This window comes from Poecilia reticulata, chromosome 3, assembly GCF_904066995.2.
Source record: "Poecilia reticulata chromosome 3, P_reticulata-male-v2, whole genome shotgun sequence".
NCBI lineage: Eukaryota > Metazoa > Chordata > Actinopteri > Cyprinodontiformes > Poeciliidae > Poecilia > Poecilia reticulata.
Window position 1 is genome coordinate 34,944,641 of NC_088832.1, and position 23,449 is coordinate 34,968,089.

Below are 23,449 nucleotides of genomic sequence, written 5' to 3' on the forward strand. Positions count from 1 at the left end.
TTTTATTTTATTTGTACATATTTTAAATTTTTTTTATTTTATGCATTTTTTTTAATTTTAGCAAATTTAATTTTATTTTACTTGTGTATATAATTTCATTTAATTTTTAAAATGTTTTTTTTTATTTTAATTTAAAAATATTTAGTTTCCCTTTTTTTAAATTTGTGATTTTAATTTTAAAAATCATTTTCCTTCCACATCAGAATCTTTTTCTCCTCTTTTCTGCTTCTTGTTCATCAGATCCTGATAAAACAAATCATGGTTTGTGAATAACTGCAGAAAGGTTCCTTTGGGTCACGTTGTGTCGGTTCTCTGTGACCCGGCAGGAGCTGACGGAGCGGCTCCAGCGGCTGACGGTGGAGCGGGAGAGCCTGGAGTCCAAGATGGAGGCGGAGAAGCACGTGATGCGAGCGCAGCTGCGGGACCTGATGGAGAAGCACCAGGTGGAGCTGCAGCGGCTGAGCGCGCAGCATCAGGGCCAGATGGAGCGACTGCAGACGGAGCTGCTGGGGCAGCTGGAGGAGCGCCGCACAGCCTCGCCTGCAGCGGCGCCACCTGTCTGCCAGGAGGCCTCAGGAAGCGGGAACCTGCCGACGGATCCGGCCTCCATCCAGAGGATGGCGGAGCTGGAAGGTCGGATTCATATAACTGGTGACATTTGGAACATTTCTGGTTGGTTAATTTCATTAGTTTTCTGTTTTCTTTCAGCTCAAGCAAAGCAAAAAACGGAAGAGGCCAGCAGGTCAGAGGCCAAGTTCCTGAAAATGAAAGCTTGGTCCAAGTCTCGGATCCGACAGCTGGAAGAGGAGCTGAAGAAAAGCCAGGTGCGTTTTAATGTCCAGATCCAAGTGTAGAATGTATATTAATATCACCAGACATTATTAAGTTAAACTATATAATTGTGAATTGAAGACGTGTTTTAGTTTGTTTTGTTTTCATTCCCAAAGTTTGGAGGAGGAAAAACTTCAAACTTACCTTTAAACTGATTAAATGTTTCTGTGGATAAACGTGTGAACTGTGAAACGGAGCAGATGGAAGTAAAACGTCTGTTTTCTGCTTCCTGTAAGGCTGGAGTTGCTCCTCCGGACCTGACGGCGCTCCGGGGTCGGATCACGGCTCTGGAGGAGGAGAGGGAGGAAAACCAGTGGAAGGTGGATCAGTACGAGGAGCTGAGGGCGAAGAGCGGTAAGGAGACCGGACCCGGTGAGTTTCCTCTGACTGGAGGCCGTGAACATCTGGCCGTTTCCCGTCAGAAATGCTGGAGGCGAAGCTGGTGTCGTACGAGGAGCAGCAGAGGACGCTGCAGGCCGAGCTGGAGCAGTTCACCAAGAGGGCGGCCTCCCAGGTCGGCACCGCTCCCCCCGCCTTCACCCGCCGCGTCCCGACCCGCTCCTCACCGGGTCTGTCGTCTGTCTGCAGGCCAGCGAGTCCGGCAGCGCCGACGACACCCAGAGCAAGGTGCTGGAGTGGCAGGAGATGGTGGCGGAGGCGGCGAGCGCCCGGGACCGAGCCCGGGAGGAACGGGAGGAGAGGGCGGCCATGTCGCTGCGGCTCAGCCACATGGAGGAGGAGCGAGAGGGTGAGACGGCAGCTGCAGGATAGGAACCAGAACCAGATCCTTCTGCCGATCCGCTCACCTCATGCACACCTAACCTGCTCCGTCATCCGTCATAACGCAGCAACTCTCACATTTTTATTTTAGTCTCATTCACCTCTATGAAACACATGTCAGACTAAAGCTGTTTATGTTTTTATTTATTTAACCTTTATTTTTATCCTGGCAAAACGGATAAAAATCCATTTTATCCATTTTAATTGTGAGGTTTATCAATTAAAAGCCTCTGTGGTCAGGACTCCTCTCTGTCAGAGTCCTGACCAACAAACGCAACACAAAAACACTGAACTGCGTCAGTCAGTCCAGACAGTATTTTGCAGAAATTTATGCAAAAAAATCAGCAGATTTTTTATCGCAGTAATGCATAATTATGAGATTTTTGCAATTTATTTAATTTTTTTTGCAAAAATGCCGTAAAACATTTGGTTTAGAGCTGAAAATGTTAATAGGATTCATTGTGATTGAATGATTATAGAAATAATTGTCTAATTTAGTAATCAATTAACTCAAATACACGGATATTGAAAAAAGGCAAAAAATGATATTTAATATATATAAAGAAAACCTTTTACTGTAAATGTATTTTATCCAAAGTTCCTCCAGTTTGAGCTTCAACTGGCATCTTTTCTACTCCAATTATTAATCTAAAAATTTATTGATTTACAACTGATCAAGTGTTCACTAAAGGAAATCCTGTTATTGCATCTTAGACAATATAATGTTTATTTTCTTATTTTAATGAGGGAAATGTTTATTTTCCTCTTTTGGTGTATTTCTAATACTGAGCAAAAAATTCTGCAGAATGTGTCAATTTCTTTATCTGATTAATCGTCCGAATAATTGATAGACTTGATTCCTTAAATATTTGGTAGTTGCTTCTCTAAATGGGTTTAAGTGACGCCAACTCCCACCTCTAGGTGGCAGTATTTCTGCTGTTTCAGTCTAAATAAAATTTCTAAATTAGCCCCACAAATCACAAAAACGTGAAATCCTGGATGGACTGATCAGTGTGAAAAGATGGTAAATATGATTTGATTTTAAGAAGCACTTAATGAAGAAACATCTATTTATTAATATTTTAACAGTTTAATAACGGGTTTTATCAAAACCTTCTGGCACAGCCGGCCCTTTAAGAACATTCAGGACCTTGATTTGACCCAGATGAGGATGAGTTTGACCCCTACAGGTTCGTTCCGGCTGCAGCCATCGTGTCTCAGTGAGCCCAGAGTCTGTGGAGTGTTTTTGTGTTTCTTGCCCTCTGTTGTCTGACTGAACATCATTTCTGTTTCTTTATTTCCCCTGTCGTCTCCGTCGTCATGTGGGAGATCTGAGTTAGCGCGGGCTGCCTCCCGCCTCCCTCTCCAGCGCCCTGCTCCGGGGATGGGAGCAGCCACTCAGAGCGGTTTCCCATCAGTTTTGTGCATGCAGGCTCTTCCACACCTGCAGCGCAGCTCCGGCTCCCTGCACTGCCTGCGGCTCCTCTCAGCTTTACGGGGTTGAGCTTCAGCCAGAGCAGAGACGGGCCGCGCTGCAGAGTCTGTCTGGTTTTACTCCATTTCCCCTCTTCTTGTCCTCTGTGCCAGGTTTTCTGTTTGTCTGGACTCTGATGGTTGCGCTGCAGCAGTGTGTCCTGGTCTCAGTGTTTGGGAAGATTTGCACTAACTGAGGAGTAAAATGCTTCAGACGGAGATCCTTCACTCTCATCCTTACTAACAGGCAGATTGGTGTTTAATTTACGCATTATCAGTTACTGAGGATTAACTGATATAAAAATAATTAAGAGTAAGAGGTCACTGGTTGTAAAATTACTGCATCATTTAAGTGCAGTTGGGGCGTCTGTTCTAGCACAGACTATGCCTATAAAGACTTTTTTACACTTCAGATTCTGTATTTAATGTAACTTTTTTGTCAATCTGTGTGACAGACCAACTCAAAATGCAACATTATTTCCACCTTTTTTACATGTAAAAATCAGAAAAGTGTCATGTATTTGTATTCTCCCCCCTTTACTCCGATAACCTTCAAGAAAATCTTTGCAACCATCAGAAATTACAAAATTATTGAAAGATCTACGCAGAGCCAAACAGAATGAGATCCAAAACTTATTCTTACATTATTATAACTTCATTCTCATAATATTACAATTTTATTTTAGTATTATGACTTTGTTCTTGTAATAATCCAACCTTATGACTTCATTCTCATAATATTACAATTTGATTTGGGGAAAAAAAATGCATATTTTTGGGGAAAAACTTAGAAAGCTGCTGGAGTCAACTGCATCCATCCAATGGTGGTTCTTGAACATAAAAGCACTCCACACTTTTCAGATTTTTATTGTGAATTAATTGGAAGCTTAGTATTGTTTTTCTTTTGACAGATCTGCATTACTTTGTGTTGGTCAGTCACATAAAACCCCCTGAGATAAACTGGAGTTGGGTTGAAGTCGGTTCTGACCCTGAGCCGGACGCAGACTGAATCGCTTTACCTCATCGGATTTCGGGAACTTTTCCATCTCTTCCTAACTCTGCTTGTTGTGCACACACTAATCAGGCTGAACACACTGTGTCCCCTCTCTGCCTCCCCCTCTGCTTGGAGCTGCCCTCCACCTTTCCTCCCCTCCACCCCACCAAGCAGCCTGTCTGCACAAAACGGATGGGACCGTCTGCGGCGGTCGGTCCGGACGCCGCCCTGCTCCCGTCCTGAGGAAGCCTCTGCGCAGATTTCACGTTTTCAGCGCTGGAGCGTTGGCTTTTAAATGCGACTCATAAAGACGGGCTCTGTCCTTCCTCCCACTGCCACTCGTACGCCCGTCTCCCACATGTTTGAATGCTGTTTTCCTTTCCAATGCAAATTAGGCGTGCATGGCTTTGAGCGGTGTGTCTCTTCATGAAGTGTCGCAGACATAGAAATCCATATTTTTCTCCATCCCTGATTCTTCCAGCTCTCCTCCAGCTCCACTCCTCTTCGCTCAGTGTTTCCACTCTTAGAAAAAGCTTTTTCTGTGTGTGATTTCCATATTCTTCACCACCAACACCGTCCACATCGTCACGCTTCTGCTCATCTGTCCAGTCCACCCTAATGTTCACTTCCATCCACAAACTCGTCCTCCCCCCTTTCCCCTGTGGCACAAAACTGATTGAGGATGACTGGTTCTTTCCTGGCTGCTCCGATCCAGCTCTGGCCACCCGGCAGCAGGAGTTGGAGGAGGAGCTGGCCCAGGCTCGGGGGCTGGCCCGACCCGGGGCCAAGAAGCTGCTGGCTCCGGCCCATCGAAGCCTGCAGGTTGGTGCCAACTCCATTTATTTTGCATTTTTTTCTTATCTTTGATTTTAAATCATTCTTTCTGATTTATAAAACTTTTAAAAATTAAATAATGACTAAATGTTTATGAAAATGAAATTTAATATATCAAATTTTAATAAATACCTAATTATGTTTAGATATGTTTTTTCTTGCCTTTTGATTTTTTGTTTATTAATAATTATTTAATCTTTAAGATTAAATGATTAAAATTAAAAGTATTAGAAATATCTTATTTTAAAATAAATAATTGTCCTTTAATGACCTTCTAAGATTTAAATCTGATCAGATGAACGGATTAACTAATTCTGCAACAGCTGGAAACACAACAGAGAAGTTGGAGAAGCGACAGTTTGGGAAGGGTCAAAGGTCATCTCCAAATTGCCTCTTTCTGCAGAGAGGAAGATTATTCCCAAAAGGAAAACCTCTTAGACAGCCGCCAGTCTTCTCAGGAGTGGATCTCCCTCCTCCAGCTCTCACCCTACAGGCCTCAGTTAGCAGGGTTAAGGTCAAAGGTCATGACTCTGAGCCAATAGACCGGGTAAAAGGAGAAAGGCTGTCTCCAGAAGCAAGATGGCAGCAGATTTAGGTTTGTAAAGCTGCATCTGGATGAAGGACGTGTTGGACCACGATGGAGGAAACCGAACCCAGCAGATCAGCCTAAACTCATTGTCGCCTGTGGAGCACGGTGGTGGAGGGTGGGTGGTGTGGGCTTGCTTTGCAGCCACAGAGCGGAGTGGATTTTTAATGTAAATATTGTGTTTTTAGGAGGATTTTGAGTTCGACGGACAGGCGCCCTTCCAGAACCCGGGAAGCACCTCGGAGAGCACAACCCCGATGGAGGGAGAGAACATGGGAGGTTGGTGGCCCGAGTACAGTTCTCCTGACACAGGTGTGAGACCCGCCAGGCAGCTTTCCGCCGGCATGCACTCAGTCACCTGCACTGTGGGAAGCTTCAGGTCCTTTGGGTTGTTTTGTTTTCTCCATAACACCATGTTGGATGACTGGCTGTTCATTCCCGTCTGGCCTGGTGAAAACCACTGGGATCTCTGGTTAAAACCACTGGGATCTCTGGTTAAAACCACTGGGATCTCTGGTGAAAACCACTGGGATCTCTGGTGAAAACCACTGGGATCTCTGATAAAAACCACTGGGATCTCTGGTTAAAACCACTGGGATCTCTGGTTAAAACCACTGGGATCTCTGGTAAAAACCACTGGGATCTCTGGTGAAACCACTGGGATCTCTGGTAAAAACCACTGGGATCTCTGGTTAAAACCACTGGCATCTCTGATAAAAACCACTGGCATCTCTGGTTAAAACCACTGGGATCTCTGGTGAAAACCACTGGGATCTCTGGTGAAAACCACTGGGATCTCTGGTGAAAACCACTGGGATCTGTGGTTAAAACCACTGGGATCTCTGGTGAAAACCACTGGGATCTCTGGTGAAAACCACTGGGATCTCTGGTGAAAACCACTGGGATCTCTGGTGAAAACCACTGGGATCTGTGGTTAAAACCACTGGGATCTCTGGTGAAAACCACTGGGATCTCTGGTGAAAACCACTGGGATCTCTGATAAAAACCACTGGGATCTCTGGTGAAAACCACTGGGATCTCTGGTGAAAACCACTGGGATCTCTGATAAAAACCACTGGGATCTCTGGTAAAAACCACTGGGATCTCTGGTGAAAACCACTGGGATCTCTGGTGAAAACCACTGGGATCTCTGGTGAAAACCACTGGGATCTCTGGTGAAAACCACTGGGATCTCTGGTTAAAAAAACCACTGGGATCTCTGGTTAAAACCACTGGGATCTCTGGTGAAACCACTGGGATCTCTGGTAAAAACCACTGGGATCTCTGGTGAAAACCACTGGCATCTCTGGTTAAAACCACTGGGATCTCTGATAAAAACCACTGGCATCTCTGGTTAAAACCACTGGGATCTCTGGTGAAAACCACTGGGATCTCTGGTGAAAACCACTGGGATCTGTGGTTAAAACCACTGGGATCTCTGGTGAAAACCACTGGGATCTCTGGTGAAAACCACTGGGATCTCTGATAAAAACCACTGGGATCTCTGGTGAAAACCACTGGGATCTCTGGTGAAAACCACTGGGATCTCTGGTGAAAACCACTGGGATCTCTGGTGAAAACCACTGGGATCTCTGGTGAAAACCACTGGGATCTCTGGTTAAAAAAACCACTGGGATCTCTGGTTAAAACCACTGGGATCTCTGGTGAAACCACTGGGATCTCTGGTAAAAACCACTGGGATCTCTGGTGAAAACCACTGGCATCTCTGGTTAAAACCACTGGCATCTCTGGTTAAAACCACTGGGATCTCTGGTGAAAACCACTGGGATCTCTGGTGAAAACCACTGGGATCTCTGGTGAAAACCACTGGGATCTCTGGTGAAAACCACTGGGATCTGTGGTTAAAACCACTGGGATCTCTGGTGAAAACCACTGGGATCTCTGGTGAAAACCACTGGGATCTCTGGTGAAAACCACTGGGATCTCTGGTGAAAACCACTGGGATCTCTGGTGAAAACCACTGGGATCTCTGGTGAAAACCACTGGGATCTCTGGTAAAAACCACTGGGATCTCTGGTGAAAACCACTGGGATCTCTGGTGAAAACCACTGGGATCTGTGGTTAAAACCACTGGGATCTGTGGTTAAAGCCACTGGGATCTCTGGTGAAAACCACTGGCATCTCTGATAAAAACCACTGGGATCTCTGGTGAAAACCACTGGGATCTCTGATAAAAACCACTGGGATCTCTGGTAAAAACCACTGGGATCTCTGGTGAAAACCACTGGGATCTCTGGTGAAAACCACTGGGATCTCTGGTGAAAACCACTGGGATCTCTGGTTAAAAAAACCACTGGGATCTCTGGTTAAAAAAACCACGATCTCTGGTTAAAAAAACCACTGGGATCTCTGGTGAAACCCACTGGGATTGGGATCTCTGGTGAAAACCACTGGGATCTCTGGTTAAAAAAACCACTGGGATCTCTGGTGAAACCCACTGGGATCTCTGGTGTTTTTGGTTTCCAGAGCTCTGCTGTGGCAGCCGGCGCAGTCGTCTGTGCCTCGTCATGTCATCAGTTTAAGATTTTAATTTGTCAGACGCCTGCATGCTGGTTGAGCTGGCCGGTGTTTGTCTGTCTGTGTGTCTCATTAAGGCCTTCAGTTAAAGTGAGATCACTGTGAATGTGGGTTTAAAGATGTCGTCCCTCTGCGGTAAGTTTGGTGTTTTTTGGTGTTTCTGCACGATGTTCTCCCATTTTGTTCCAAACGTTTCTCCTTCACCTGCTTCTGGGTTTATTTTACTCACCAAACCAAACATTGCATCAGTTTTTATCTGCAGATGATTGATTACAGAAAATTCACTTCCAACACCAGATTCTTAATAGATTGTTTAGATTGAAAACTGATGTAATTTTTGGTGATTTAAACGAAACGAACTGAAATGTTGTTTTCTTCACCCTGAATAAAACATGTTCATCCCAGTATGCTGACTTTCTGTACCCTGTTAAAATCAAAGTGGTAATGTTGATGTTCATTAATATGCAATTATTAAATAAGCAGTGTTTATTATTGTTTTTTCACCCTTATACACTTTATTCATGAATTATTTAATTTGCAAAATTAAATAAATGTTAATGAAAATAACATTTTCTAGTTGTTTTAAAAAATGTTTAAATAATTATTTATTATAAACCTAATATTTTTTCTGCCTTCTATTTTCATTTTTAATTATGGTTTATAAAAATAAAATTTAAAGTATTAGAAAATAGGTATGTAATTATAAAGTATTTAAAATTTACCTTGTATATATTAAATTAAGTTTTAAAATTAAATCATTAATGTTTGTAAAAAATAAGTTAAAATATTAGAATAGGATCATTTTTAAATAACACATTATTTCTATTTTTAAATGTTTTTAAATTTGACCTCCTTGAAAACTAGATGACGCCTCAACGGGTTTTCCTGAAACAAACATTTTAAAGTTTTAATGTTCTTTTCCTGCACATTTGTTTTCTACCATTTGGAAAATAATCTCAGTAAATGAAGTTTTTGTTGTGATGCTCATGATTCTTCTGGTTACATTTCTGCCTGTGTCTCCCGGCGGTTGCAGACGGATTGCGCTCCGTCGTGGAGGAGCTGGAGCTTGAGAGGAACCAGCTGCAGGAGCAGATCCTGAGCCTGGAGGAGCGATGCCAGGACCTGGAGGACCGGCTGCAGCTGCAGGCCCGGATCGAGGCGCTGCAGGTACGCTCCTGCTCCCCGCATCGCAGCGATACCTCTAACAACCGCTCACCTTCTAAAAGACCGCCTTACACTGGGGCGATGTAACCGTCCCTCTGATGAATAAGTTGGTGAAATGACGAGTGAACTGCATGTTAAACCCTTCTAACACAGGTGACGTTTGATGTAGATGAAGAAGAGCAGCCATGTTGGGTCTCTCAGGTGTGTTGGGTCGCTCATGTTTGGTGTGCGCTGGAGGCGCCTCTGGCGGTGGTGGTGGCTAACGGTGTGGTTGGCGTGCTTGGTTAACCACAGACATGCAGCGCTGACTCACTCGGTGTCACGTCTTCATTACTGAACGTTGAAATGTGGCACAGGGTGGAAATGAGCCGAGATGTTCTCCACAAATCCTGCTTCAACCAAACTATAAGCACATTTTCAAAGCAAATATAAGAAAAGGGAAATGTGGGTTTCAGACCCTGGAACAGGTTACAAACAAACTTCACTGTTTCACTGGGATTGAATATGATAAGCCAACACAGCAGTGGATCATTGTAAAGGAGAGTTATGGTTTCAGCTTTGGGTCGGGTTCCCCACGTTGGGCGGCAATTATGTAGGAATGAAACACACACTGTTAAAACATAATTAACATTTTTCATATGATCAGGCCACCGCAAGGAACTCAGAGGTACAGACCAGAAAAATATGTCTGAAGTTAAATATTTTGATCTGTTAACTGAGTTAAAATTTTATTCCAAGACTCAGAATTACCTTCATGCAAACTGTATAAAAACACAGATAAAATAATTTAGTTTCTTCCAAACTGCAGCAGATGAAAGTTTATTATTGTGCCACTAAACTATCAGATGGATGAATAAAACTGAATAAGATCATTTAGTTCTTACTCTTTATGTTTCAACATGTTGGCCCAAATTCAACATTAAAGTCCAGTTTGCCTTCCTTTGTAAACGTCTTCATGTTTTCATCCACAACAGAAATGCGGCTGTACTTTAGGTCTGTTTGCTGTGCTGAAATTAAGATCCTGTGATCTTTATCGTAATTTGACCGTTTTGTTTCTGTCACCACAGAATGAGACGGAGAAGCTGCAGAGCCAGCTGGCCGGCGTGCGCAGTCAGCACAGCAGAGACGCAGAGAAACACCAGCTGCTGGTCAACAGCCTCAGCGAGCAGCTCAAAGGGTAACGGCTCAGGTTTCACATAGAAAATGATACAGCTGCTTTCCATACGCCATGGGCTGGTGTCACATTGAATAAAAATAGTTCAGGTTTACGTTACTACTGTAATTTCTCCAGGAAGACAGAATGACCATGAAGAGTGAGTTTTTTTTGTCTGTGCAGGCTGAGTGACACCCAGGAGAGCCTGGAAAGTTCCCTGGTTGAGAAGGAGAACACGTTGGCCAAGACGACTGAGAAGCTGGAGCTCATCGACAGCCTGAGAGAAACGCTGAGCCAGAGGGAGATCCAGGTCAAAGAGCTCTCCGACAAACTCCTGCAGACCGACCACAGCGTAAGAACCCGAGCTTTGCTGTACCTCTCAGGAACCCACGTGTCTCCTCAGCCTTCATGTCTGGATTCGTTCTTACAGCTGGAAAACGTGACGAAGAGATGCAGCAGCTCAGAGAAGCAGTGCTCCGAACTGAAATCTGAGGCTGCAGACCTGACGCAGAAGCTGAGTGCGCTGAAGGAGAAGGTGTGTCCAGCAGAGCCAAAAGCCCTCCATGCTTACTGACCACCCTGATGTGTCTCGATCAGTTCATCTTTCTTTGCAGCTGCACCATTTCATGCTGGGAAGTTTAGGAAAGTCCAGTTTGAGTATCTGAACCATCAACCTTTAGATGGTTCTGCCTTCAGCTCAGGCCTCAGCGGGTCTGTGGTTCTCAGACTGAGACGATTGAATTGGCTTTGGATTATTTCCTGCTGAAAGGCTCACAGAGCCATCATCAGCCTCCTGCCAGATATTTTATTAATGTTTATGATTCGAAGCCCGCAGCATCACGGGTCCTCCTGGAGTTTTAGATCTCCGTCTCCACATGTTTACGTTTGTTATGGTTGGTCAGAGACGTTCTTTTTATCTTCTTGCATTCTGGTCTGTTTTGGCAAATCTACAAAATTCTGTTTTAAATTTACAATAACATAAATTTTTTACTTTTTCTAAAATAGTCGCACGTTTCACTGAAATTTTGCACACTTGGTTATTTTTGGAGTTTTTAATAAAAATGATTGCGTTTCCGTGTCTCTCTGGTGAAACGGTTTGGACACTGATAACCTAAACGTTGCCATGGCGACATGGTGATCCCAACATGTCAGTCTGCATTTTCAGCTTTAAACTCCCTGATTATTCCTCAGCTTGTATATTTGGACAGATTTACTCCAGGAGGAATTTTCCTGTCGTCGTTTCCTGACTTTAGCTGATCCAAACACATTTGGCTTTGCTTGATTAAAAGTCCAGTCTTTCCAATTTTGAAGAAAGCTTCAAATCTTATTTATGATCTAGAAAAACAGGAAATTAATAGTTTAAACTTTTAAACTGCTTTCATTGTATTTATATTATGATTATTGCTTCAGTCATAAATTATGACTCTCTAAACTTTTTGATGCGAAATGATGCAGCTGCTTAAAAGATGTTTAATTTCACAAATCCTTTCTGGGGATAGAGATGTAATTTAGCACAAATCTGCTAATTTTACTGTGTCTGTCTCATTTATTGAATGAATTGATCATAATAACTTATTTTTAAAACTATTTTCAGGCCCAAAAGCAAGACGTTACCATAGAAACGCTCCAAGCGGAGCTGGACCAGACCAGTGAGGAGCTGGACAAGCTGAACTCGGCTCACCTGGAAGAGCGAGCCCAGCTGATCCACGACCTCCAGAGCTGCGAGCGGGAAATCGACAGTCTGAAGGACGTTCTGCTGGAGAAGGACAGAGAGATATCCAGCCTGGCCGGGAACATGGCCGAGTACGCCGAGCAGCTCAACGTGCTGAAGCAGGAGGTCAAGGAGAAAGAGGAGAGCCTGGTCCAGGTGGAGAACGCTCTGAGGAAGGCTGAGCGGGAAGCTACGGTCATCAGGGACTCGCAGAACTCTGACCAGCAAACCCTGAACAGCAGAATCACAGAGCTGATGGGGAAGCTGAAGGATGCTGAGGCAGAGCTGGAGAAAACCAAAGAGGAAGGAGAGTCCAAGGCGGCCGAGGTGGAGCATCTGCTGAAGCAGGCCGAAGGCGACAAGAAAACCATCCAAGAGCTGCGAGGAGACATCCAGAAGCTGAACGTGAGCCAAAGGAATCATCTCTCTGAATGCGAGACTCACATCTCCTCCCTGAAGGAGCAGCTCAACGTTTCAGCACAAAGGCTGCAGGAGTCCGAAGGAAAGATCCTGCAGCTTCAGGACGAAAACACGACCAGAGAAAAACTGCAGCAGGAGCTGAAGGATAAGGAACAGATTCAGGAAAAGGAGCTGAAATCCTCTAAAGACGAGCAAAATAAACTTTTAACTCAGGTGGAGAAATACGGCAACCAGGTTGAGACATTATCTGGTAGGTTAGAGGAGAAACTTGAGGCAATAAGATCTCTGGAAGATCAAATCAGGACAGCAGACAAACTGGTGGAAGAGGAGAAGCAGAAGTTTGACTCAGAGAAGGTTAGGTTGAACAATGAGATCCAGAATAAATCAGAAGGCATCTCCAAAGTCCAGGAGGTCTTAAGAAGCACAGAGACCCAAAAACAAGAGCTGGAGGTAAAACTTAAAGGGCTGAACGAAGAGCTGGAGCTTCAGAGACGCCAAACCGACGAGCTCCATGAAAGAGCTACAGCTGCTCTTCAGCTCAACGGCAGCCTGGAGGAACAGCTTCAGGTCATCACCCAACACAGAGACAAGCTGCAGCTGGAGGCAAGCGAACGCATCAGAGCCGTTTCAGAGGCTACAGCCGAGAGAGATTCCCTCCAGACCCGAATATCTGCATTGGAGACGCAGCTTTCTGACAGCAACAGAGTCATTGAAGGGCTGCAGAGAGAGAGGGGGGATTTAAACCAAGTCATAGAGCAAAGCAACAACTCCAACTCAGAGCTCCTGCTGGAGAAAACCAACGAATGCAGCCGTCTGCTGGAGGCGCTCAGGGAGAAGGAGGAGGAGGCGACCCGGATGAGGCTGCAGGTGGAGAAAACGGAGCGGACCGCCGCTGACCTTCAGTCCAAAACCGAAACGCAACAAAGTCTGCTGACGCAGCTGGAGGAGATGCTGTCTCTGCTTCGAGAACAAGAGTCCAGTTTGAAGTCTGGGCTGATGGAGACGGACGGGATGCTGAAACAGAAGGAAGAGGAAGAGACCCGGCTGAAAGCTGAAGCTGAATCCCTGAACAAGGAGCTTTCTGAGCTGAAGCAGCGACTTAAAGAGCAGGAGGAAACGTGTCGAACACACAAAGACCAACTGAACGACAGAAACCAGGCGGTGAAGTCTCTGAACGACCAACTTAACGTCTTCAGAGAAAATACCAGAAAACTGGAATCTGAGGCGGAGTATAGGAAAACCAAGATGGAGGATTTAAATTCCCACCTCCAGACTCTCACCAAGGAAAACCAGAACCTCCGTCTCGCCTGCGAGTCCAAAGAAAACGAGATTTCTCAACAAAGACGGACTGTTTCTGAGCTTACCCAACAACTGGAAGCATCTGCTGAGCAGAACTCCCAGATCAGGGCTCAGATTATCCATCTGACGGCCGATAACCAGAGATTACAGGAAGAGTTGGGGAAAAACATCCAGTTGGTTTCCGACTTAACAGCCGAGAAAAGTTTCCTCCAGGAAAAAGCTTCCAGCCTGGAAAACCAAATCCAAGACAGTCAGAAAACAATCAGCGCTCAGACCGAAGAGAGAGAGGAGCTGAGGAAGATCCTGACAGAAAGCCAAGAGTCCAACGCTGCAGGTCTGCTGGAGAAGACAAACGAATGCACTCATCTGTCCAGAATGCTGCGGGAGACGGAGGAACACCTCCAGAGTTTACAGGAGCAGGTCAGTCAGCTGACAGACGCGGAGAAAACCGTCTCTGAGCAGAGAGCCCAGCTGGAGGCCCGGCAGGACCAGCTGCTGCAGCTGCAGGACACCGTGTCCATGCTGCAGGAGCAGGGCTCGGTTCTGAAGGCCGCGCTGATGGAGAAAGACTCGGCGCTCAACCAGACGGCAGAGGAACGTCGAGTTTATCAGAACGAGCTTCTAACTCAGAGAGAGCTGGCATCGAAGCTGCAGGAAGAAGCCGAGTCAGTCAGGAGAGAAACGTCTGAGATCCGACAGCAGCTGGAGCAGAAAGAGCAGGAGGTCCAGGAGGTCACTGAGCAGCTCCAGAGTCACAGGGAGGAGCTGAAGAAACGCAGCGAGTCGGTGTTTTCACTCAGCAGTCAGATCGGAGCCATGAACCAGAGCGCCGCAGAGATGGAGGCGGAGATCTCCAGTTTAAAAGCTTCTCTGCAGAAACTCTCTGCAGAGAATGAGCAGCAGCTGCAGCAGAGCAAAGCCGAGGTGACCGACCTGAGGGACAGCATGCAGGCGCTGACGGACCAGAACCGCAGGCTGAAGGCTGAGCTGCAGAAAATGGCGAATGAGCTGGAGCTCATCGGCAGTCTGAGAGCAGAAATCTCAGACAGAGAGAAGGAGCTGAGAGACGTACAGTCAGAGGTGGAGACGATGAGATCCACCATGCAGGAAAAGGATGAAAACCTGGAGAAACTGCAAGCTTTTATCCAGCAGCAGGACCAGCAGCTGAGGCAGGTCAAAGATCACAGCGACACTTTGAAGAAACAGCTGTCAGAGCTGCAGGAGACGACCTTCAACCTCAGAGGTCAGGTAGAAACTCTGACCTCAGAGTCGGGCGCGCTGAAAAACTCCCTGGAGAAGAAGGAGCAGTTGAGCCTCCAGTATCAGAGTCACTCCACCACCACCGTGGAGAACCTCAACTCCCATCTGCAAGGCAAAGAGGCCGAGTGCCACAGCCTGAAAGAGAGGATATCTCACCTGGAGGAATCCGTCTCCAAGCTCAGCAGCTCCCTGCAGGTTCAGGCCTCTGAGGCGGAACGACTCAGGGCGACTTTGGGAGAAAAAGACGCTGCCCTCCTGGAGCGATCCCGGTCTGAGGAGGAAGCTCAGAGGAGAGCCGACGAGGCTTCACTCTTCAAGTCGCAGTTCATGGAAAGCGCAGAGATGGCGTCCCAGCTGCAGAGTCAGAACCAGCTGCTGTCTGCCGAGTCTGAAAACCTGAAGAGGTCAGCAGAGGAGACGCAGCGCGCCTTCACCAACCTACAGGAAAAGTACGCCCAGTCCCTGGAGGAGCTGCAGGACGTCAGGAAACGTCTTGCTGAACGGACAGAGGAGGTCGACAACCTTCGAGCACAAATAGACGATTCCAGCAGAGGGCGCCAGACGGCAGAAACCACCGTGGAGACTCTGAGAACCGAAGTGTCTCTGATCAGGGACAAGCTGGACAGAAGCCAGGCCTTGAACTCCAGCCTGTCCAAAGAGAAAGAGGACGCCTTGGCATCCCATCAGGCAAGTGTAACTCAGCTGATGGTTGAAATAGAAAGACTTAAATCCCAACATCTTCAGGTCGCAGAGCAGATGAACGCTCTGACCGAGAACCTGGAGCAGAGAGAGATGGCTCTCCACGCAATAAACAACCAGTACGGCGCTCAGGCCAAGCAGGCGGCGCAGCTGCTCTCAGAGATGCAGAAACTGGAAGAGCGCAACAAGAGTCTGAGCGAGGAGCTGCGGCTGTCCGGGGAGGAGCACCGCAAGCTGCAGGCGGAGAGGGAAGAGCTGGAGCAGAGCCGGCATCGGGAGCTGCAGGAAAATCAGAGCCTACAAGCCAAGGTTAGTGCCAAAGACCAAGAGCTGTCTCTGTTGAAAGAAAACATACAAAAAATAGAGCAGATTCTGCAGGACTCTGAGAAGGAGTGGCTGTCGCTGCTGGACAGGGAGAAGCAGGACAAGAGTCTGCTCACAGAACAGTTAGAACGTCTCAAAACTGAAATGAAATCCAAAGATGTTAAAGTTAATGCTTTGAAGGAAGACTTAGACGGTTTGCAAGACAGACTAGCAGAGGCGTCAGCTGCAGTCATGCAAGGTTCAGACCAGCTGAGCACTAAAGAGCTGGAGGTGTCGGCATCCAGAGTCCAGCTGGAGAGAGTTCTGGCTTCCATCCGGGAGAGGGAGGAAGAGAACCGGAGCCTGCAGCAGTCGCTGTCGGCTGCAGAAGACGAGCTACGAAGAATTCTGAAAAACGACAATGAAACGGACTCTACTGATAGATCTGCTGCAGTAAACCTAGAAGAATCATCACTGCAAGACCTGATAAAGACGGTACACGAGAGTCATCAAGCTGAGATATACGCTGTGAAGAGAGACCTGGCTGAAACTGCTGCACAGCTGCAGAATCAAAGGAGTAGCCAAGAGAAGGAACAGGAAGCTCTGGAGAATTTACAGGCTCAGCTTCATGCAGAGCTGCAGAAGAATTCATTCTTAGATGAGCAGATGAGCTGCATGAGCCTCCAGGTCAGCCAGCAGAAGGAGCTGCTCTCCTCGCTCAGCCAGCAGCTGAAGGATAAAGACGCCTCCATCGCTCAGGTCATCGAGTCCGCCTCCAACGAGAGGCTGAAGCTGGTTGAGGAAAACGCCTCCCTGTCAGCGCAGCTGGAGAACATGGAGCGTGCTCAGCAGGAGCTACAGGAACAGCTGACATGTTTTCAGACGGAGAACTCTGAGAAGCTTCAGCTCGCAAAGGAAACGGAGGATCTGCAGAAGGAGCTCGCTGCCGCATCCAAAGAGAAGGAGGCCATGAAGAAGAAACTTCAGGCTGCTCTGGTTGTGAGGAAAGATCTGCTGAAAAGGATCGATGAGTACGAGAAGCAAAAGGAAGAAGGAGAGAACAATAAAATTTATGTTTTGCAGGAAAAATTGAATGAAATGAAACAAACGTATGAAGAAAAGATTTCCGTTCTTGACGCGGAGATAATTGAACACAAAGCAGTTGGTGAAAGGGCTGCGGAGCAACTACAGTCTGAACAACAACTGCTGCAGAGCACATTAATGGAGAAGGAGGAGAGCTTGTGTGACGCTTTAGAAAAAGTCAAGGAGAAAAACTCTGTCATTGAGGAGCTTCAGTCCAGAGCAGAAAACATCGAACGAGATAAAAACAATTTGATTCAGAAACTGGAGGAGCTTCAGAACGAAACGAAGACATTCCAGGACGAGCTGAAGGTCAAGTCTTCCTCCGCTGCTGCAGACCTGGAGATGGAGCTGGCTCAGATGAAGCAAGAAAAAGCTGCTCTGAAGAAAAAGGCCCAGGCTGCACTGCTGGCACGCAAGAAGGCTCAGGAAAATGAGAAGAAACTTACTGAAGAGCTATCTGAGCTGAAGGAGAAGCACGAGGCTCTCTTAGCTCAACACCAGCTGCAGGCAGAGGAGCTGGAGGAGCTCCATAAAACCTCTACCTCTTATCTAGACGAAGCAAACTCCTTAAGACGGCTCATGGAGGAGGAGGACAAATCTCTGCAAGACGTCAAAGTGTCTCTGCAAACGGAGTTGGAAACCATCAGGTCCAGATTGGACAGCATTTCTCTTGAAATGGCTGATAAAAACGTAGCTTTTGCTCAGATTGAAGAAAGAGAAGCTGCTTTAAAGTCGACTCTGCAGAGCATTCAGAGCGACCTGGAGAAAGCTCAGGCAGAAGTAGAACGGAAAACCCAGGAGGTGGAGAAATATCAAGCTGGGCATCAGGAGAATCGGGAGTTATTGGGTAGAACTGTGACTTTAGAGAACCAACTCCAGAAAGAGAAGCAAGCAAACGAGGAAAAACTTCACATGTTGATGAAAGAAAAGGAAGCCATGTTGGAGCAAAGCAACCAGCTGAGAACACAGCTGGATGAAGCAGCTGGTTTGATTTCACAGAAATCTTCAGAGTACTTGGCAATCCAAAGGAAGCTAACAGAGACGGAGCAAGAAAAAGATGTTTTGGTCAAAGAAACTGAAAAGGTGAAGCTAAACTTCACAGAAATCCAACAAGAAGTGGAGTTGTTGAAGGAGGATAATGAAAACCTGAACAGGTTAATCAGTGAGCTGAAAGGTGAAATGGCTGCACTGAAGCAGCAGAACGTAAAAGAGGAGAAACATGAAGTCAACAGAGACCATGTTGCTTCCTCTTGCAAGTGTGCAGAAAACTTTGAAGTGAAACTGAAGGAGAAAGATGAAGCTTTGTCAGTTTCTCAGGCTCAAGTTTCAGAGAAAGATCAACTAATCACTTCACTGGAGCTGCAGCTGGTTCACCAAATCAAGATGCATGAAGTCACAGTTGAAAGGATGAGAACCGAAGCTGAGGGGCTTCAGAGATCCCAAGAAGATAACCAAACCAAACTTCTAACCAGGAAACTTCAAGCAGCTTTAGTGTCCAGAAAAGATCTGATGAAGGAAAACGCCTCGCTGAAGGAAGAAGTCGAGAAGTTGTCTGCTCAACAGGAAGCCAAGGAAACGGAGTGCCTGGATCTGAAGTCATCCCTGTTGAAGCTGAAGCAACAGAATGTGGAGCTGGAAGGTTCTGCCTCATCCGTCCTCAAAGAAAGAGACGCGCTGGTCGCTGATGTTGATCGCATCCTGAACGACAACCGCAGCCTGTCTGCAGCCTGCGACAGTCTGAAGTTAACCATCGAGAGCATCACACAGCAGAAACAGGCCTTCTCCTGCCAGCTCGAGTCGCTCAAAGACTCCCAAACCGAGGAGCTGACCAAATGGAAGTCAAAGCACGCCGAGCTGAAGCAAGAGTACGAGTCTCTGCTGCAAGCATACGAAAACGTGAGCAGTGAAATGGACAAGATGAGGCAGCTGTTGGAAGGAGCCAAGAGAGAGCGACAGGAAGCTCTGAAGAGAATCCACGATCAGGAGACCCAGAAGGAGATCCTGGAAAAACGAGCCCAAGAGGCGGAGGAGGAAAACGAGAAGATTAAAGAGAGGATGCACAAATTCTCCAAAGAGAAACGCCAGAAGATCGAGAACCTGGAGGAGGAGAATCAGAATCTTCAAAAGCAACTCTCACAGCTCGATGGAAACCACGAGATGGTGGTGTCCAAGCTAAGAGACAAAAACCAGGACCTGGAGGCAGAGATTTCCCAACTCGCAGAGAAACTCTCAGTCATTCAGGCAGAAAACATCCAACTGGCTGAAAAACTAGAAGCAGCGAGTTGTTCTCTGAAGGAGAAGCGCTTGGAATCAAACAACAACACAAACAACATGCAGCTGAAGCTTGATGAAGCTCTCAGCTTGAATAACTCTCTGACGGCGCAAATTGAAGCTCAAAAAACAGAACTGAGCGCACAGCTGGAAATAAGCAATCTGCTACAGAAGGAGAAGGCGGATCTTTCTGAAAGACTGAAAGAAATCCAGAAAGAGCTGGATCTGGAGCTGGGAAAGCGAGACGATGGGATCAAAGAGCTCCGAGACATTCTCAACAAGCACAGCCAGGAGACGATCAGTCTGAACGAGAAGGTCCGAATCCTGGAGGACGACAAGTCACTGCTGCAGGAGGAGCTCGAGAACACCCAAGAGATTTCAGACAAGGTGAAAAACGAGAACGAATATTTGGAAACTGTGATCCTGAAGAATTCAGAAAAAATTGATGAGTTGACAGAGTCCGTCAATGTCCTGCAAACCCAAAATGCTCAGCTGACGGCGCAGCTTACGACCAGCAGGGAGATGAATGATCAGGTCCGTCGAGAAAAAGAGCAGGAGCAGCTCAAGTTGGTCCGAGAGTTTGAGGAGAAACTCAAGACTGTTCAGAGAGGCAGCGAGGGATCCAAGAACGTGAAGAAGGAGCTGCAAGAGCTGCTCAAAGAAAAGCACCAGGAGATAAATCAGCTCCAACAAAACTGCATCAGGTACCAAGAGGTGATTCTAGATCTGGAAAGCTCCCTGAAGAGCTCACATTCAACCTGTGAACATTTGGAGAAAGAGCTGAAGAAGAACTCTGAGAAGATGTCGGCATCGGAGGAGAGTAGCAAGAGACTCGAATCTGAGTCGGTAAAGATCAGGAAGCTTCTCCAGGAGGCAGAGCAAAAGATCACAAGTACCGAGTCTGAAAGGGAGCAGCTGGCTCTTCAGATATCCCAGAACGTTAAACAGATAGAGGAAACTAAATCATCACAACATATTGAAGAAACACAGAGACAATCCTTCATACAGAATCAGCTACAGCAACAAGTTGACGAGCTGAAGAATCTGAGAGAGAAGGAAAATGAAAGAGTGGATGAACTGATCCAGGTGTTGCACTCTAAAGATCTCCAGATAAACACTCTGAGGAGAGCGGTTGAGACCAGCGAAGCCAAGCTTTCTGCTCTGACGTCCACTCCTCATGGGGCTGACACCTCCAGACTCTGGGATGATTTGTTCCAGAAGAGCCTCCACCAGAAAGACAAGCAACTGCTGGAACAAGAGTCAACCATCACAAGGTTCCTGGAGGATCTGAGGAAGAAGGAGAAGGAAGTGAATGAACTTCGAGTGGCTAAACTAAGACTGGAAAGGACGTTGAATGAGTACTCAGTTGCTGCCGCCGCTCATCAGCGTCAGATGTTTATCGTAAGTGCAACCAATGCTGAAGTGAGTGAGAATTTGGAGCTCATGACTGTTCAGGTGAAGGAACTCAGTGGTCGAGTGGAAAGACTGGAGCAAGAGAAGAACGGCCTGAACCGACAGCTGGAAGAGCGAGAGGACGAGCTCTGCCAGCTGCAGCCTCGTCTTCAGCAGATGGAGAAGCTCAACGCTGACACAGAAGCTCAGCTGCACCTTTTACAGACCGAACGGGACAGAATTCAGGCCGACTTTGACAAGCAGCTGGGCATTGCACTTCAACTGAAAACACTCCTTCAGGGCAAAGATGCCGAGATCTCTTCCCTGCTGTCCTGCAAAGATGGCCAGATGTCTGGGTATCTGGAGCAACTCCAGGCTAACTATCGCAACCAGGTGTCTATTTACGAAGACAGGCTCACGTCGTCACGCTACCAAAGGGAGAGGCTGGACAAAGAGATAAGAGCACTTCAGGCGAAGGTCAAAAGTCTTAAAATTCAAGTGAGCAGATCCGTTCAAGAAAAGGAACAGATGGAGATGAAGATCGAGTCATTCAAGAACTCAGTGGTGTCTTTACAGAGCGAACGGGAGCGGCTGATGTCCGAATACAGAGCACTAGAGGCAAAGAGTCAGTTGGGGTTGAAGGATAAAGAAGGTTTCCCTGATGGTGAGGGCGGTGCAAGCAAAGGCTTTAAGCATGAAATCAGAAAGTTGTTGCATCAAATGGATGATCTGAACTCTGAGAACGCCATGCTCAGGGCTCAGCTGGTGCGCTACCGAGAGGATTTAAATCAGGTACTGTCCCTTAAAGACAACCAGGTGAAGGTTCTGCTTCAGAAGCAGCAGGATGTGATCAAAAACCTGGAAGTCCAAAAGGCTTCCACTGAAAAGCTTCTCAGAGATTCTCGGCTGGAACTCCAAGAGAAACAAGAAGACAGTAATGCGATTAAAACGGAGAATGAAGAACTCAAGGGTAAAGTCTCCAAACTGGAAGCTGAAAGAGTGACAACTAATGAGGGCAGGGTCATTGCCAATTTACAGGATGCCGTGGCAGCCAAGGCGTCTGAATGTAGCGACCTCCAGCAGAAACTGCTCTCCCAGAAAGCATCGGTCGATGAGCTCAAAAGCAAAATGCAGCAGTTGGAAGAAGAGACTGACAACAAACTTGCTGAAGCTGAAGATAAATACAACAGTGAGCTGGACACCTTCGAGCGGGAGGTGGAGCTGATGAGAACCGAGCGTGAGACGGCAGATCAAAGAGTGGCGGAGCTCGCCAAAGATTTACTGGATTTGGAGCAGCAGTTAGCTGAAGCTAAATCACAAAACAAAGACCTGAAGGCTCAGAATGGATCTCTGTGCAAAGCCATGGCCGCTCTGCAGAATGACCGAGACCAGCTCATCGAGGACTTCAAGACCCTCAGGAACAGGTACGACGAAGAACTCCGGCAGAGTCAGGTGGCTCTGAACAAGGTTGAGCACAGTCTGCAGGACGCGTCTTCAGACCTGGCCGGATATGCTAAAGAAAGAGACGTCCTTGTTCTCAAATTAAAAGCTATAGAGGGCAAAGATGCACACGAGGAGCTGAGCAAGTTGTTGGATGAACTGTCGAAGGCCCTGTCAGAGAAGGAACGAGAGCTGAAACAGGTGGTTCTGGAAAATGGCGCATACAGCAGGCAGCTGTCTGCGTTCTCCAGATCCATGGCCAGCCTGCAGAACGATCGCGACCGGCTGATGGAGGAGCTGGCCGGGGCCAAGAGAGAGGCTGAATCCAAACAGGGGTCGAGTGCAGAGATGGTTCTCACCTCTGTCATGGAAAAGGAAAAAGCCGTCGGTGCCTTCGAAGATGAGAATGATGGGCTGGTAAGTGGAGTCATCACCTTGATATCAGTTTGACTGCTGGATGATTAGATGTTATTAGATATTGCTTAACTATTGGATCGGTGGGCATTGCTTTTTGATTGGCTGTTCTTGCCTGTTGGTTTTCTATTGGTTTTATGTTTGGTTGTCGGTTGTCTGGTGGTTGCCTGCTTTCATTTTGATGGTTGCCTGTTGGTTTTCTAATAGTTGCCTGTTGGTTTTCTATTGGTTGGCTGTTGGTTTTCTGTTGGTTGGCTGTTGGTTTTCTATTGGTTGCTTGATGGTTTTCTATTGGTTGGCTGTTGGTTTTCTATTGGTTGGCTGTTGGTTTTCTGTTGGTTGCCTGTTTTCATTTTGATGGTTGCCTGTTGGTTTTCTAATAGTTGCCTGTTGGTTTTCTATTGGTTGGCTGTTGGTTTTCTATTGGTTGCTTGATGGTTTTCTATTGGTTGGCTGTTGGTTTTCTGTTGGTTGCCTGTTTTCATTTTGATGGTTGCCTGTTGGTTTTCTAATAGTTGGCTGTTGGTTTTCTATTGGTTGGCTGTTGGTTTTCTATTGGTTGCTTGATGGTTTTCTGTTTGCTGCTTTTATATTGATTGCCTTTTTGTTTTTTGTTGGTTTCTTGCTAGTTTTAATTGATTGTTGGTTTTCTATTGGTTGGCTGCGTTCTGCTTCTTGCCTTCTCATTTTCAGTTTGTTACTTGTTGATTAACTGATGGTTGATGGATTTCCTGTTTGTTTAAAACCATGCATGCTGACAAATGTTTTAAGTTGCCCTGATTTCAGTTGTATGTCGTCATATTT

General features: G+C 46.5%; 1 protein-coding gene across 4 annotated transcripts in view; it reads left to right on the plus strand.

Annotated features, from left to right (window-relative positions):
- The window catches only part of LOC103463004 (uncharacterized), a 32,987-nt gene that overhangs the window by 5,957 nt on the left and 3,581 nt on the right, over positions 1 to 23,449 (plus strand). For 3 of the 4 annotated variants that reach the window (XM_008406117.3, XM_081605582.1, XM_081605581.1), the window contains exons 10-21: positions 327 to 633; positions 709 to 824; positions 1,068 to 1,185; positions 1,254 to 1,345; positions 1,420 to 1,579; positions 4,794 to 4,900; positions 5,687 to 5,810; positions 9,070 to 9,203; positions 10,268 to 10,377; positions 10,537 to 10,705; positions 10,784 to 10,888; positions 11,948 to 22,648. In XM_008406117.3, coding sequence (XP_008404339.1) covers positions 327 to 633; positions 709 to 824; positions 1,068 to 1,185; positions 1,254 to 1,345; positions 1,420 to 1,579; positions 4,794 to 4,900; positions 5,687 to 5,810; positions 9,070 to 9,203; positions 10,268 to 10,377; positions 10,537 to 10,705; positions 10,784 to 10,888; positions 11,948 to 22,648 — 12,243 coding nt within the window. The remainder of the gene's footprint in view (positions 1 to 326; positions 634 to 708; positions 825 to 1,067; positions 1,186 to 1,253; positions 1,346 to 1,419; positions 1,580 to 4,793; positions 4,901 to 5,686; positions 5,811 to 9,069; positions 9,204 to 10,267; positions 10,378 to 10,536; positions 10,706 to 10,783; positions 10,889 to 11,947; positions 22,649 to 23,449) is intronic. The other variant, XM_081605583.1, reaches the window with a different exon arrangement.